Source organism: Ipomoea triloba, chromosome 8, assembly GCF_003576645.1.
Source record: "Ipomoea triloba cultivar NCNSP0323 chromosome 8, ASM357664v1".
NCBI lineage: Eukaryota > Viridiplantae > Streptophyta > Magnoliopsida > Solanales > Convolvulaceae > Ipomoea > Ipomoea triloba.
The window spans coordinates 7,668,814-7,686,001 of NC_044923.1; the positions used below are offsets into that span (position 1 = coordinate 7,668,814).

General features: G+C 30.5%; 1 protein-coding gene across 1 annotated transcript in view; it reads left to right on the forward strand.

Moving 5' to 3' along the window:
- The first annotated feature begins 14,115 nt into the window (after positions 1-14,115).
- LOC116027331 (fluoride export protein 2-like) overlaps positions 14,116-17,188 on the forward strand; it is a 5,972-nt gene continuing 2,899 nt past the window's right edge. Inside the window, exons 1-4 of the mRNA XM_031268890.1 lie at positions 14,116-14,486; positions 14,606-14,680; positions 16,250-16,643; positions 16,812-16,889. Coding sequence (XP_031124750.1) covers positions 16,314-16,643; positions 16,812-16,889 — 408 coding nt within the window. The 5' untranslated portion in view covers positions 14,116-14,486; positions 14,606-14,680; positions 16,250-16,313. The remainder of the gene's footprint in view (positions 14,487-14,605; positions 14,681-16,249; positions 16,644-16,811; positions 16,890-17,188) is intronic.

Below are 17,188 nucleotides of genomic sequence, written 5' to 3' on the forward strand. Positions count from 1 at the left end.
TTTTTTTTTTTTTTTTTTTTTTTTCTGGGCAAGGAGCCACAGAAATCATGGAAGCTTTGTATGAAATTGCAATGGAGAATTGAGAATGGAATCCTCTTTCAAATGCTGTTATATAGGATCCGCTATTGGCGAAATAACTTAAACCACCTCAGAATTTTTATTTCTTTTTTAATTTTAAAAAAGGTATAAATAATTGTTATTTGTATTAGTAACAAAATATATGGATTTGAAGTAAGATGAATTATTTCCATATAATTGCTTTACTTAAACAATTAATGGTTACTTAAGACTTTGTGGTCAAACAGCATGAAGTTACGTTGTGCTTCAATAGATTGAAAAAGTATATATGGACAATAGTACTCAAAAAAAAAAATTAATAGTTAAAGACCAGCTTGATAGGTCTCTCTTAGAAAAAAAGACATGCTCAAGGCAAAGAAATAAGTAATGATTAGTAGTTTGTAGGGAAATATTTAAAAGGACAATGTATATTTCATAATAATTTATTAATTATATAATAAATGTATTTAATAAATAATTATATGTAAAAACTGTTATTTATAATAATTAAAAAGAAAAAATATATAATTTTTGGTTGCTGGCCACATCGGCCAGCACCCAACAACGTGGAATAAAATTTATATTTTATGATTTAGTTCCCATTGGAAATGAAGTTTAGAATTATGAATATGTTTTATAATTATAAACCACTATGATTTTTTATTAGTAGATATTTTCTCACCCAATTTAACTGGCAACAGATGTTACTTTTTCTTTTATTTCCTTTATTCATTTAAATCAAAGCATCATAAGAACATCCAAGATGATAGATCTTTGGTTGCGAAATCAATTTGTATCTATAAAAAATTAATATAATATTTCTAATCCACTATTCAAATTCCTCCTCTTTTTTTTTTTTTTTATTACTAACTTTGTTACAATGTACGGAGTAATATCTGTCCATACTTTCTCAACCTACTACTATAATTCAAACATGTAACCTCTCATTTGAAAAAGTCACAATCATATCGCATGACCACAAGATTATTGCCCTATTTTTTATTTTTTTTTGAAAACGATTATTGCCCTAATTGAATTAGCTATTGGTTACATTTATTTTGTTTTTAAGTGACTTGTCGAACCCCTTGCTAACCACTTGGCTTGATGGGGGTGGTTTCACTGCTAAGTACTATTATTTACATTATTAAATACAGTATGTACTAACCTGTCCACCCACATTAGTAGGATTCTCATTTTTCAACCAATTTTATGTATGCCCGTTAATTACATTGTTCTTATCGAATTGAAGCTGTTTTTAACTGGACCAACTGTAAAATATTGTAATACTCAGTAACCCAGAATATAGTTATACCGTCTATGTATATTGTTTTGCGTTTATTATAAACACTAATTAAAAACCTTTTACATTTTAGTGAATCTACAGTATTATAATATTGAACCATCGTGCATGACGCAATATGGGTTGTAAAATCCTTAGTAACATTCAAGCTTATTTGTCTCCTACCACTTAGTGTGCTGATCGTTGGGACGAAAGTTACTCTTCTGGTTGTCGACCGAAGGTATATCTTTGGACAAACCAAAAAAAAAACATTCAAGCTTATTTCTTAAGAGAGAGAAGTTCCTCATNTTTTTTTTTTTTTTTTTTTTTTTTTCTGGGCAAGGAGCCACAGAAATCATGGAAGCTTTGTATGAAATTGCAATGGAGAATTGAGAATGGAATCCTCTTTCAAATGCTGTTATATAGGATCCGCTATTGGCGAAATAACTTAAACCACCTCAGAATTTTTATTTCTTTTTTAATTTTAAAAAAGGTATAAATAATTGTTATTTGTATTAGTAACAAAATATATGGATTTGAAGTAAGATGAATTATTTCCATATAATTGCTTTACTTAAACAATTAATGGTTACTTAAGACTTTGTGGTCAAACAGCATGAAGTTACGTTGTGCTTCAATAGATTGAAAAAGTATATATGGACAATAGTACTCAAAAAAAAAAATTAATAGTTAAAGACCAGCTTGATAGGTCTCTCTTAGAAAAAAAGACATGCTCAAGGCAAAGAAATAAGTAATGATTAGTAGTTTGTAGGGAAATATTTAAAAGGACAATGTATATTTCATAATAATTTATTAATTATATAATAAATGTATTTAATAAATAATTATATGTAAAAACTGTTATTTATAATAATTAAAAAGAAAAAATATATAATTTTTGGTTGCTGGCCACATCGGCCAGCACCCAACAACGTGGAATAAAATTTATATTTTATGATTTAGTTCCCATTGGAAATGAAGTTTAGAATTATGAATATGTTTTATAATTATAAACCACTATGATTTTTTATTAGTAGATATTTTCTCACCCAATTTAACTGGCAACAGATGTTACTTTTTCTTTTATTTCCTTTATTCATTTAAATCAAAGCATCATAAGAACATCCAAGATGATAGATCTTTGGTTGCGAAATCAATTTGTATCTATAAAAAATTAATATAATATTTCTAATCCACTATTCAAATTCCTCCTCTTTTTTTTTTTTTTTATTACTAACTTTGTTACAATGTACGGAGTAATATCTGTCCATACTTTCTCAACCTACTACTATAATTCAAACATGTAACCTCTCATTTGAAAAAGTCACAATCATATCGCATGACCACAAGATTATTGCCCTATTTTTTATTTTTTTTTGAAAACGATTATTGCCCTAATTGAATTAGCTATTGGTTACATTTATTTTGTTTTTAAGTGACTTGTCGAACCCCTTGCTAACCACTTGGCTTGATGGGGGTGGTTTCACTGCTAAGTACTATTATTTACATTATTAAATACAGTATGTACTAACCTGTCCACCCACATTAGTAGGATTCTCATTTTTCAACCAATTTTATGTATGCCCGTTAATTACATTGTTCTTATCGAATTGAAGCTGTTTTTAACTGGACCAACTGTAAAATATTGTAATACTCAGTAACCCAGAATATAGTTATACCGTCTATGTATATTGTTTTGCGTTTATTATAAACACTAATTAAAAACCTTTTACATTTTAGTGAATCTACAGTATTATAATATTGAACCATCGTGCATGACGCAATATGGGTTGTAAAATCCTTAGTAACATTCAAGCTTATTTGTCTCCTACCACTTAGTGTGCTGATCGTTGGGACGAAAGTTACTCTTCTGGTTGTCGACCGAAGGTATATCTTTGGACAAACCAAAAAAAAAACATTCAAGCTTATTTCTTAAGAGAGAGAAGTTCCTCATTCCCTCTGCATTATTTTGATTCCTTCCTTAACACTTATTGGCATCAACACTTCAAGTCTAAGAGCTCAACAAATATTATTACTCGTATTAATTAATTATTAGTAGTCATTGTTGTTTAATTCTCCTATCAACCTCAACGTCAAACCATTAAGAGGGATGGAGAGAGAGAGAGAGGAAACAAAAATAAATTGTGTTAGTTTACTAGCACTTACTTCTTCTTCGGTGAAATATAATTATAGATTTATTAGTAGCTGAAAATGAATTTATTACTCACTCACCACAGTCATTCTTCATTTAAAATGCACCAATATTCTACTGTTCTCAATCAATTTCTCTTCAATTATGCAATAATTAATAGAAGAATTAATTGCATTTTTTGTCTTAAATTTATATGTGACAGACCACTTTTAGTTCTTATTAGAATATCCACATTTGGTTCTAGTATTGTTGTGGCATGACCATTTTTGATCCTCTGTCAACAAAATTGTTGAAATGTCGTTAAATACCAAATTATATTTGTCATTTTTATACAAAGTGAGTTGACCATGCTATATTCTTATGTTTATTTTTTTTGAAAAAATTCGTAATTAAAGACCGAAATGTCTTTGTATTTAATCGCATTAAAATTATTTTATTGATAAAAGACAAAAAATAGTCATGGCACAATAATACTAGGACCAAATGTGGATATTTCGATAAAAAATGACTAAAAGTGGACTATCACATATACATTTAGAACAAAAAATTGAATTAACTCTCTTCTTCTTTTTTGAAACAGGAATTAACTCTTAAAGTTGGGATGGCATTATTTTTTAAGGATAAAAAATTAATTAATTTTCGAGTAGGAAAAATGACATTTTTATTTTTCAGTTAATTAGATATAGGGGGGTGTTTGATAAATAATTACAATGTAGTATCTATTCATAATTACTTTTCTCTCGCCTCCACTAAGACTCAAACACACCCTTTTCATATGGGAGTGCAACCGAATGTCACTAGACCGCAAGTTCTTGACTTTGACAAATTTGTTTATCTTTAGCAATTTGAATTTTTTTGAAAGGTTTAGCAATTTGAATCAGTTAAACTGCTGAAGTTAATTAATGGTGGTAAATACTTTTGGTGGGTGTGGATGGGATGACATGTGTCTCTTCTATGAGTTCTATCTTAGTTAGAGATCTTGAGGTAAGTTACTTTAAAATCCATGAATGATTGCTTTGTCACTCTTAAAATCTTAAACTTTGTTATTAACCACATAATTATAGTTCTCAAAAAAAAAAAAAAACACATAATTATACTTCAACTCCATATATATGAATTTATTACTATAGACCTATGACTAAAAATATCATACATTATGATATTTGATAATCATCTAAGATACCTTTGTAATTTTTGGAGAGAACATTTAGGTTTTTGGTCTTATCCATATATAGATTTCTTGTGTGATCAACCTGTACACTCGTACGAAAAAACTAAAACTCTGATCTTTAAGGCAATATTTTATAGGTTTCCAGAAAAAATAAAAATTAGTTATACATATCCACTATTATAGATTTGTTTTGCGATGAATGTGTAACACTTTTACCAACTACTGTTAGTGGCAGGTGTGCATGCATGTATAGTACAGTTGTGCCTTCACTCAATGTTTGAAAATTTTAGATTGTACAGAGTAGATATATATAGTTGCAACAATATAATGTTCATTTTGTATTCCATATTTTCTAAACGAGTTACACAACCTAAGTTTAGGGTTTTTTCTTCTTCTTCTTCTTTTTTTTTTTTTTTTTTTTTTTTTAAAAAAAATTTTCTTGATATAATGTTTTTAAACAAAAGATTATATACCTATTATCTATGGTGGGTAGATGAGATGGAGTGAGTCTCTTTTAATCTAGTCTTTTGACACTTTTGTGGTCAAACCGGCTAGAATAATATTAACATGGTGTTCTAGTTGACTGGTTGAGAAAATATGTGATTTGAAAAGAAAAACAAAAAGTATATATATATTACTCCACACAAAATTCGTATCAATGATACTTGAACTTTTTTCTTTTTTTTGGATGATGACAATGGAAATCTGCAGTCACTATCGAGAGTATGCACGGGGTAAACATCATTAATTCCTGTGTAATAGCCCGTAAATCAAATCACACTAGATCTGAGAATGTTGGCAAGAATTGAACTCATGATCATCAGGGAATCATATTCCATCCCTTATCACCCGTTTTGGGCAATGAGACTTAAACTTTGTTATTAAGCTAAGAAGTGATTAACAAGATTATTTAATTATGTGGTTAATTTACATTTAAATAGTTAAGCTCCTACTTTTAAGAGTTAATTCTAATTTGATTCTTTGACTATTACCTTTTATTAAAATAGTCTCCATGTAAAGCTAACCTATAAGTTGGGTGGACTTATTAATTAATAATACAAGGTCCCATTTCCACATGTTCATCAGTCATCACTCATCACCATACTTATAAACATATATATATACAAAAAGCCCGTAAGGGCAGCCTGAGTGGCAAGACCAAGACGCTCGCGGCCGTGAGGTCCTGAGTTCGAAACCGTCTGCCACCCGGGTTTGAGCCGGTCAGCTATGGGCAACCTAGGCTGGTTAACCTCCTTGTGTTCCTTTGCCGGCTAGGATCACAGGGCGAGGGTTTACTCACATACTCGGAAGAGGAGTGGGGTTTGCCTCGATAAACCCAATATATATATACAAAAACAGAAAAATTGATTGATTATCAACCAATTTAAGTAAGAAAGTTAATGGGTGGCTAATAAACTGATAGTGACAATATTGTCTTCACAAACATACATCATATCATATCAAAACCAAAAAGTTGATTAAGCTCCTTTTCTTCTTGTTCTTTATCAATGGTACATAAACTATTCCTTGAAGGACAACATGTCTTTGTTAATCTTAGGTGTCGATGAATCATTAGTTGTTGGGGTATAAATGTATAATCAACTTGTTTAATTTTTTCATAAAAATCAGGGTTTGGACAACAGAATTCCATGGAGTTCAATGATTTGCCGACTTGTCCTCCAACTATTTTTGGAGTATACATCACCACTTTGTGCTTAGATTTTATTGTTTGTTCTTCTATACTTAATTAATTCACATTTAATCTTGACATTATTAAATTTCTTTATACCATTTTATATATAGCTAAAATGTATTCAAACGATTACTGATTAAGAAATGTTGATTCTACTTAAATCGTATTTGGTTTGAACATATTAAGAAATCTTGACATATTAAATCGTAGTGGCGGCAATATTGACTCTTTGTGCTTCAGGTTGAGAAAGTAGTTACAAATACTATATTATAATTGCAGCTAGGGGTAATTGCAATTCTACTTTGATTTCGAACGGTCGGTTCTATTTTGATTTCGAACGGTCAGTAATTCTTGATTCCATGCATGTTTTAAGGAACTGAAATTAAAACCTTATATGAAAGGCTCGGTTCTGGTTCCTCGGATTAATGGTTCTAATTTGAATTTCTTTTTTTCAAGCTTTCTAATTTCTATTTTCAATATTATTTGAGTTCAATTTTCAAAAATTTTTAAATTTTAAAACAACTTTAAGATCCAACATTTAGAGTTTTAAGTTATAATAATAATAATAATAATAATAATAATAATAATTTTGAAGTTACACTTAATTTTAAATTTAAATTTATTTATTTATTGGTTTGAAACCGAAACTGAAACCTTATGGGTTTTAGTTTTGGTTATATAGTATCTAGTTCAAATAATAGTCATCTAGTAATCAATTAAGTTGAATTCAAATGACTTAACATTAATAAGATATGCTCAAACACCTCGTGGATTTACTAAAAAACATAAAAAAAATTAATAAGTTAGGCTCGAACTCCAATATAACAAGGTATATATGCAAATCCCCCAGCTCCCTTAATAGTCATCAAAATCGTATTTCATGTTTATCATGATTGTATATCTAAATAAAATCGTAATTGAATATGAAATCTCTTACCAAAAATTATGGAAGTAAACGTCTAAACTACAAGATTTTTTAATTTGGTGATGATTCTAATATGCATAGTGCATAATTTTGATAAGAATAATGTTATTTTTCTTCCTTGATTTTACCTTTTAATGTGATAATAATAAATTTTTTTTATTCAATTCATTGGTTATAGTAAATTGACAAACTCCATCCAACATTAACTGATTATATTTATTAATCGAATATAAAATAAATTAATCAAATATTGTCAAGTATAGACCTGAAAATCAAGAAAAAGATGTAGTATTATTGTTTTGATTAAGATGTAAGTATATATATTCATATATATGAACATGCAATAAGATTACAATGAATGGGAATAATGATCTACCGAAAAGACTGGAGTGAACTTTTTATAAGATTTACTTGTGTAGTTGTGTTATTTAGATTTATTGGTCAAATATGCTAACTTATAGTCAACACATTCCATAAAGAATCTTCCAAAATAATAGGGACAAAGATCAAAGATGATGGAACGTCAAAGCGAGTTTAAGTGGCATGTTGTTAGTTGGTTCTAAGATCTTATTTGCAAAACAATAAATACGGTATATTCATAGGAATAATATGAAGATGATGATTGCAGCATGGAATTGTCCTCACCCCAATCCTATTTAAGTATTTAATCTTGTGTTTGTATTAAAAGAAAAAAAAAACAAAAGCTCTTTAATTATATATATACCAATGATGGATTTAATTAACCCGGGGTGTCACAAATCATTAAATCCAATAACTAAAGGGAAAATGATAATGAGATGATTGCAGAGAATCAATAAATAATGACACAAAGATATTTAACGTGGAAACCAAAACGGTGAAAACCACGAGCCTTTTTGGGCTAAGCCAAGCCGAAATCCACTATATTTGTTGCAGGTACATGTACATGGCTATTGAAGAAGAAGGAAAAGGTAAGGAGAGATTATATGTAGAAGAGAATGAGTCTGGCCCCTTGATTGATCGTCCCCAGCCTTTAAATAATGTCTTTTTGCACAGTTATAACTTCTCCGTAGCCTTCCCTATTTTCTTGGTTGGACTCCTTCCAACTTTGACTAATACTATTATTATTATTATTATTATAAATAATAATATTAATAATAATAGTAAGCATATTATATTATTCCATCAACCAAAATTATAGCATGTCATGTTGCATCACATTGTAAAGTGTTGGAAAAAAAGTATTCGTTCTTGTAATACAACATAAAATGCAGAGAAAAGTAAGGGAATAAAAATCATATATCATATAAAATATTCAGGCTTACAAATTTTAACCTCCCTTACTAAGCAACATGGAAAGAGATATACAAAATTCTCAGGCGGCTCAACCAAAAGTTTTGGTTTAAATTGTGTAACTAGAGATCTACAAATATATTCTCAAGTGTTTACTGAGATAACACGAGAAAATATGCCAGTAATAAAATTTACTTTTCATCTCTCATACTCTTCTTCTCTAACCTGTCTCATACAGAGCTTTTTTCCTCAAACCCTTCTTGTATGATCCTTCTCATATGTTTCTTCCAAGAGACTCTCCAACAATAGAATGGATGTGTATCATATAGGCCTTGTTTGGTAAATGGTTGTTAGCTTATGCTATTAGTTGATTGAGTTAGAAGGTATAATTAATTGATAATATTAGCTGATTGTAGAAAAGTGTTTGGTAAATTAGTTGTTAGCTGATAGCTGTTTGGTATAATTTCTTTTCTCAAAATTAAAGGCTAATTGAAAAGGTTGTTTTAAGTACCCTTCTGAAATTTAGTATTTTGGAGTTACAAAAGCCTTGTTAACTAGACATTTATATTGATTTTTTAACCAAGTCAAATAACTAATAATGGTCAAATAGGTCAAAATTAACTGATAGACTAATTATTTACCAAACAGGACCCTAATCCTTCTCATATGTTTCTTCCGAGAGACTTCTCCAAGAATGGATGTGCATCATATAATATAATATATATAAACTCTCAAGAGAAGTTCCAAGCAATTTTCATAATGGTGGTTAAAGACACCAACTTCTAAAGGATAATACATAGATAATTTATCTGACATGGTATATATACATTCATGTGTGTATAATTTTGCCGTTTTAACTTTCCGCTTCTTATTTAGGATTTTAATTTCGGAGAAGTTTAACCCGAAGATTCTTGTCTCTCCTCAAAATCTTCCTTAAAGTTAATTCAAGTGATTTTTTTCTCTCATCATTGCTGAAATATTAAATAACATTTGAGTGAAATCCATTTTTGGTCTTACTGTTATCAGGACATTTTCAATTTTAGTCCACCTTATTAATTTTTGTCATATTGCGACCATTATTATTTAGTGTTTGCCACTTTTAGTCCACCGTTAGATTTTCAGTCAAGTGACTGTCCAAAACAAGGATTTTTTGGTCTTTTCATGATTTGGTCCCCACCTTTACCTTTTTGTTTAAGTATAGTTTGTAATAGTTAAATAAAATATAATAAATAAATGTTATTAAGTTTTAATTGCAATAAAAATAATTTTAATTAAAATAAATAAGTAACCTTATTAAAAAAAAAATTTAATGTCTTTAATTTTATTCACTAGCTAGTGATGCATCAAATGTTATATAATTTTTTTAAAAATGTCTTTTATTTCAATACTTTTTTATAAAATGGAAAAATGGGATTGTTACGTGGACCATGGTTCAATACAATTGTCAAATGAAATTGTTGTAGAGTTAAAATAATATTTTAGTGTTGATAAAATGTAACTAGTACGTGTGGAAAATAAAACTAAAAAACAGAGTTCATAAAATAACTTATAATGTTAAATGAAACTGTATTAAAATTAAAATAATACTTTAGTGTTATTATAATGAAAATAGTATGTGTGGAAAATGAAACTAAAAAACATAATTCGTACAATAACATATACTTTCAAATGAACATGAAGTGTAATTAAAATTATACTTCAACATTACTATAATTAAATTAGTGTGTGGAAAAAAAAACTAAAAAAAAAAAAAAGAGCTCATACAATAACGTATTTTATCAAATAAAACTGTAGTTGAATTAAAATGATACTTTAGTGAAAAATAGGAAACTAAAAAATATAACAATATTATTAAATGAAACTGAAGTGTAATTAAAATAATACAATACCGTTTTACTTTGTGGTCTATGCTGCAACATAGACCATGATCCACAGTAAAATTTACAGCATGCCTAATTAAAGAATGAAGATTTTAGTTCAATTTTTGTTACACAAAATTTCGGAACCCAATTAATTATCTTAAATTCTTAATAGCCCAAGCATTAGCCCATTCTTCATTGAATAATCCTTAAGCCCAACCCAAAATCGGTGACCCAAATTAGCTCTGCCTGGATACCTAATTCCTTATCCCCATGCGCAAATTATATTGTGGACCATGGTCTACAATGCATTGTGAACCATAATCATGGTTGATACTACGGTTGTGTTGAACGAATAGTGCAGTTCTGTTGAAAAGATACTGCAGTTGTGTTGAAAGGAAACTGTAGTTGCGCGGAACAGAGACCGTTCATCCGTTCAACACAACTGCAGGATCCTTTCAACACAACTGCACTATCCGTTCAACACAACAGTATCAGTTCAACACAACTGTAGTTCCAGACGAATGACACGGCCTCTGTTCCCCGCAACTACAGTTCTCTTTCAACACAACTGCAGTATCCGTTCAACACAACTGCAGTATCAGTTCAACACAACTGTAGTATCAACCATGATCCATTACCCCATCTCCTTCTATTTCTTTTGAGGAATGCAGGCTACCAAACGTTATTCCATGGACCATGGTCCATACATTTGTGTGAATCATAAATAAAAAAATATTTCGTACATTTTTAATATACTAAAAGTACATGCTGGAATGCTATTAACCCTTCCAATTTTATTCTATTTTTTCTAATAACTTCTTCATCAAATAGGCTATTTGATTTGATACTTTAATCTGTAATTAGAAAATGGTAAGATTAATTAATTCATAAGTCACATGTTTAAACCGTAGTTGAGGCATTGACTCTTTGTATTTTAATAGATTGAAAAATATGTATAGACATATACTACATTGTAATAGAGTTAGTAGTACTCAAAAAACATTTTTCTTACTCTGCTCTTTTCTTCCTCTATCTAGGGATGAAAAAAGATTGAGATGCTCTCTGATCTCGTTTATGAAAGAAAATATTATGTGTGCTCTCATTTTCTACTATCAATTTTTACTTTTACACATAAAATCTTAATGTAGACATTTGTATTGAGACCAACATGAAAAAAGTAACTTATCAGCACCCATTAAATCAGAGAGTAAAATTTAAGAAATAAAATTTGAGAATCCACGTAATAAAACTCATTTATGAAATCATGTCGTATTTTTTTTTTTTTGTCTCCATCACAGTCCATACTAGGGGGAAAGATCTTTCCCCATCATATCCCTATTCTAATGGGAAATCCCCATCTTTAGTCAAAACCCTTAGTTAAATTAGTGTAATTCTCAATGTTCAAGAGTTAAGTATTAAATTCTTAATTTTACAATATTTAAATTCATGCCAAAGACCTTGTGGTCAAGCGGCATAACTGTGACCTTTTCACCTGAAAGGTCACAGCTTCAGTAGGTTCGATCCCCAGTGGGAGTGAGAGTAGATTGAGGGGTAGGAAAACCCGTAGTCACAATTCGCCAAATTCTCAATAATAGCGTAAATATCTAATACAAAATGAAAAAGTTTTCATGCTAATAAGAATGCAATTATAACATGCCAGCACATTCAATACAATATAAATCATTTTCATTTTTCAAATTGTCATTCATTTTTGTAAACAAGGAAAACCCGTAGTCATGATTCGAGAGTGTGTACTAGATAAACTCACCTTGTGACTTTAGTCGGCAAATGATCACAATGAGGTAAACAACTTAAGTTGCTCATAGCTGACTGGTTCCAATCAAAAAGACTAATAAGTCGTTCCCGTTAGCAGTCAAACTTGTAGCTTAGTGATTATCAAATCGACAATTTGACCAATTGATATTGTGGGTTGTTAAATGGTCAAAGAAGTAAGCGAGAGATATATTTGTACATGTTGATGTTAAGACATTTAGAAATCTAATAATATCCTCCCATACTAGAAAACGTGATGAAATGAACGATTTGAATTTGAATATTAGGGTGATGGAATAGTAAGGAAAAAAAAAAGAAAAAAAAAAAGAGCAATGTAATTAATTTCAGGAAATATAGTGTAATACAAAAAGAAAAATGATTCGAAAAGATAATTAAAGTGTCTAAATGGTCAACTCATTTGTAATCAAGAGAATTGTCCCTTGAGACAACAAGTACAACGTATTTATAAGGTTTTACAATAATATTCAAGCATTGCTAATTGGATTGGATTGCCTAGTTGACTTCACACATCTCTGAATAACTTTTTTTTTTCTTTTTATAATTGTATTGAAGATAATCACATTTTGTGGCGATTACCTTAGTAGTGTTTTAGTTATTTATCTAGTATTGAAGGCCACATGTTGGATGATGGAGAGACGGTTACGAGAAGGATGAAAATATACCGCGATTCTGCTCATTTAGACATGCGAGTTTTCTCTCTCTATTTTTTATCTGGTATTATGTAATATAAGACTTCTATTAATGATCAATGTGAAAAAATAAGATCAATTTTCATAACAATAATTACAATTTAACACTATCTATATATAGTATATATTCAACATAATAATTATGTTACATCCTTAATTAAGATGCGACTCAAACATGTGACTTTCTATTTAAAATGTTAACAGTGATAACTATCATGGATTTTGTATTATAACTCCAATGTTAACTGTACAAATTCAATGCTAAATCAGAATGATGGGACGCCAAAAATGAACAAACTTGGCATAAGCTCAAGTGCTCAACAATGGATCAATTTATGTCAACGTCCCAAGAAATCTCGTGTAATCTATAAGGCCCTCTTCAATTGTTTTGTTTTTTGCACAAATATTAAGGTGCCACATAGGAGTGAAGGTGAAGCAAAAAAGAAAAGAAAGAAAAAAAAAAAAAAGAGAAACACGAAAAGTCAGAAAAAGCATAAAGGAAAAAATATATATAAATGTTGTATTAACGCGCCCTCTGGGCACGCAGTGGTGCGCACACGCACCTCCTCGTGCTTGCTCGTTTTCCGCGCTCAACCCACGTTACCCGACCAAAATTCCAACTTCCTGCAAGACCCTCAACTTTTCTCTCTCTCCCTCCTCTCTCTTCCACATCACCCTTCTTTTCTTAATAAACGTGAAAGAACCCATTAATGGGAACAACCTAATACTATAAGCAAATGTTATATTGTAGAACACGTCCGTCATGTATACGGTGATATGTCCAAATTATGTATTTACAATTAATTTCTTATATAACTTAAGTTAATAAAATATGTATCTATTTCTATTAATATTTTATGTACATACAATTAACATATTATAATCTTCATCTTATTTATAAATATACAATTTGTTAATTAAAGATACATTCTAATAACTACATAATAAATTTCACGATTCAAAGTGAACCTAATTTATAGTTATGAACTACATATAATTAGGTCATATAATAGAAGCCCATAACTCTAACTGCACATTATACGTGTATAGAAGACGACACTGCTCACACAGCTGTATGGACTATATATATATTGAAAATACATTATTTTAGTATTCAGTACATCATTTTGTATAATATAGGGAGTAGTATTTAACTTATATTCAGTGAGTCAACAAGCCCAAACGGAGGCCTCTGACGGAGGCGATCACACTTGGCGTTGTTCTGAATGGTAATGCCCGGGCGAATTTCTTCCCAGATTCTGAAGATACACCCGGCCCGCTTCTGCACCCGGAATCAATTCGTGTTCTCTTCATGTTCCTAGTTATTCACTGCAATTTCGTTATGGATGTGATGTTTTCAGTGGGTCCCAGAACGGAGGCTTTTGCGGCTTCAGTTACAAGATTCTCGCCTCTTCGCTTTGCTGGCTGCGCATCAACCTCTTGCTTCGTCGCCATTACCATCACTGCATTTAAACCTCTCATGTCATCGCGTCAAAATTTTCAATCACACGCCCACTCTGCATTTAAACCTCTCTCTTTACAGTTATTTTGCTGATTGATTGATTGATTGGTTGACTCTCCCCCTCCCCATGGTATTCTCTCTCCATCTATTGATTTACCTAAACTGATATGCATCTAATTTTTAGTTTCTATTGATGATTTGATTCGTTTTCTACAGTCTTTCACATATATTTATGGTACTTGTATGCAGGTACATATCTGCTTCTTCGTTTTGGTTGTCCCTTTCGCTTAAAGGCTTTAAATCTTTCTCTCTCTATATATACTGGTATGAGTGGTATCTATCTACTTTTCTCTCCGTTTCTTTGTCCCTTTCTTGTAAAGTGCATTAATTTATTAGTTTTCAAGTTAATTAAAATAATAAAGGCGCAAATGGTTCGTTCTGATGTGATCTTGGGCACTAATCTCTCTTTTAACTGGTGGCTCTTTTGCTTAATTAAAGAAAATCTATGTATGTTTGAGTGCCCAGTAAGCTTGGAGTGGGGTAGATGAGTTTTCTGATTTGCTCAAATGCTTTGTTTGTGGGGAACACAGTTTTCTTTCCGTTACAAACATTTTAGTTTGGTGTGATCAGAACTAAGAAGGCCACTTTCAACTTCAAAGTGCCACTCTGAGAGGAAATTAATTCAGTATTTAATGTATTTTTGCAAAACAGTATTTAATGTTTTTAATGTTTAATTGAGTTATTTTTTTTTATTTTCTTTAGTATTTTTTAAATTTAACTTTGGCGTTTAATAGTATTTGTAATGTAGTTTTTAAATATATAAATTTTATATACTAATATTAAACTTAACATTATAAAAATTGAATAAAAATAACCTCAATCAAGCTTTGTTAACCAAGTCAGACACATAAAATGAGATTGAGAAGTATAAAAATACAAAGATAATTCAAGGATACTAACTTAGATTGACTATATATATTATTCTTCAACTAAAATTGAAAGAAAAAAAAATTGAAAGAGAAGAAACAAAAATAGTAAAAATGATATTTAAACATACATATAAAATAAAAAGATAAATCATTTGGTCAGTCCCCTACCACTTAGTGTGTTGACCGTTGGGACGGAGAATTAGACTTCTGACTATCCGCTGGAGTGATACCTTTAGGCAACCAAAAAAAAAAAAGAGAAGATAGAGCATATATACATAATACAGAGTATATTGCAAGTTGCCTAATATTTTCTTGGCCTTCATTAAATAAAAGCATCATTTTTACTATTTTTGTTTCTTCTCTTTCAATTTTATTTGAAGAATAATAATTGTCTGGTTTTAAATTGTGTTCTTGAATGATAGGTACAGTGGTTTATTATCAATTGTATTCTTCTTTGTTTTTCGTTTCTATGTTTGGTTCAGACTTGGAAATTTCTATGATAAAACCAGTTGGGCCATGGTTGAATATTCAAAAACTTGAATGCAAGGTTTGGACCCACTGCTGCTTTTTCAGGGAAAACTTTGACTTCTCTACGTGTTTTGTGTGTTTTATAAGAAATTGAGTTGTTCTAAGTTTGGGGTTTAACATTTCTGCATACTTCTATGACTTGGAGCCAATATTATTCCTCAACTATTTATAAGTGGTGCCAACTGGAAACTATTTGCAATAATTCCTCAAATCATGATGCACTTATGCGCAGGCCTACACATACCCCTGCATATTCTTTTACATGTAAAATGTGTTCTTTTCATGTTTGACCTCCTGTATAATAGTTGCAATGGTCATTTATTTTATGCACTCTGTTTGTTTCCTGAGGTGGAGTAGTTGAACTTGAGATTATTATAAAGCTACCACTTGCGTCATCCTGATTGGATCATTGTCATAATTTCATCCCGTCTTGCAGATTGAAACTGCAATAAATTTTCTCCTGCAACAATTAAAGATCAAGTAGATTGAGAAAGGTGACCATGGACCCTGGGAATATTGAATCTGGGCTCAGAAGAAGTGCATCTTATGCACGTTCCAGCAGTTCCCATTCTCTGCGGAGGAGTTCTCGTAACTTGTCATTTTCTATTCCCCCACAGCCAGAAAGTGATGATGGCAGTGAATCAGTATCAGAAGCGGGAGATATTGGTGATAGGGCACTTTGCAGTGGGAGTGGTAGGCTATTCTTTTCTGTTGAAAATGCAGCAGAAAGTGGTATGGTTGTACCTATTGCAGAGGAAGGTATCGATCCAATCGCTACAAACAATGTTTCTCCTCCTGTATCACCATCTATTGCGGATATTGCATTGAAGGTGAGTTATTGCTCTTTCTTTTTTCCTTTTTGTTTTCTTGTTTTTTTTTTTTGTTCTGTCTCTCTTTTTTAAAGATGACCCTTCTGTTAATTAGTTGAATTGATTAAAGATAGCCTTTTTAAAACCACATTTCCAATTAATTGTGAAAAAAGTGCGATTTGTATGCAGGATTGCAGAAAGGAGGTGCCATGGTGGTTGGAATATTTTTCAAGCTTACTGTTTCTTGCTGTTTTTGGAATACTAGGGGTAAATCAAATGCCTTTATAATTGACCTTGTTAATATGTTGATTCAAAACCAAATGTTTTTGTTTCCCATTATATGGAAGCATTATTTTGTCATTTGTATAGTGCTGCTGCAATCATCCACCCACATCATGTAGCTAATCTGCTAAGAGCCTTGCCAACGTTAAAAAGCAAACTTCCACTTCCAATCGGTCCAAAATTCTGCTGCACTGTGAAAACTGTTGCCTTGATATTTCTAATGCCTATTTCACTCTTTTTTTTTTTTTTTTTTTTTTTTTTTTTTTTTTTTTTTAATATTTTTT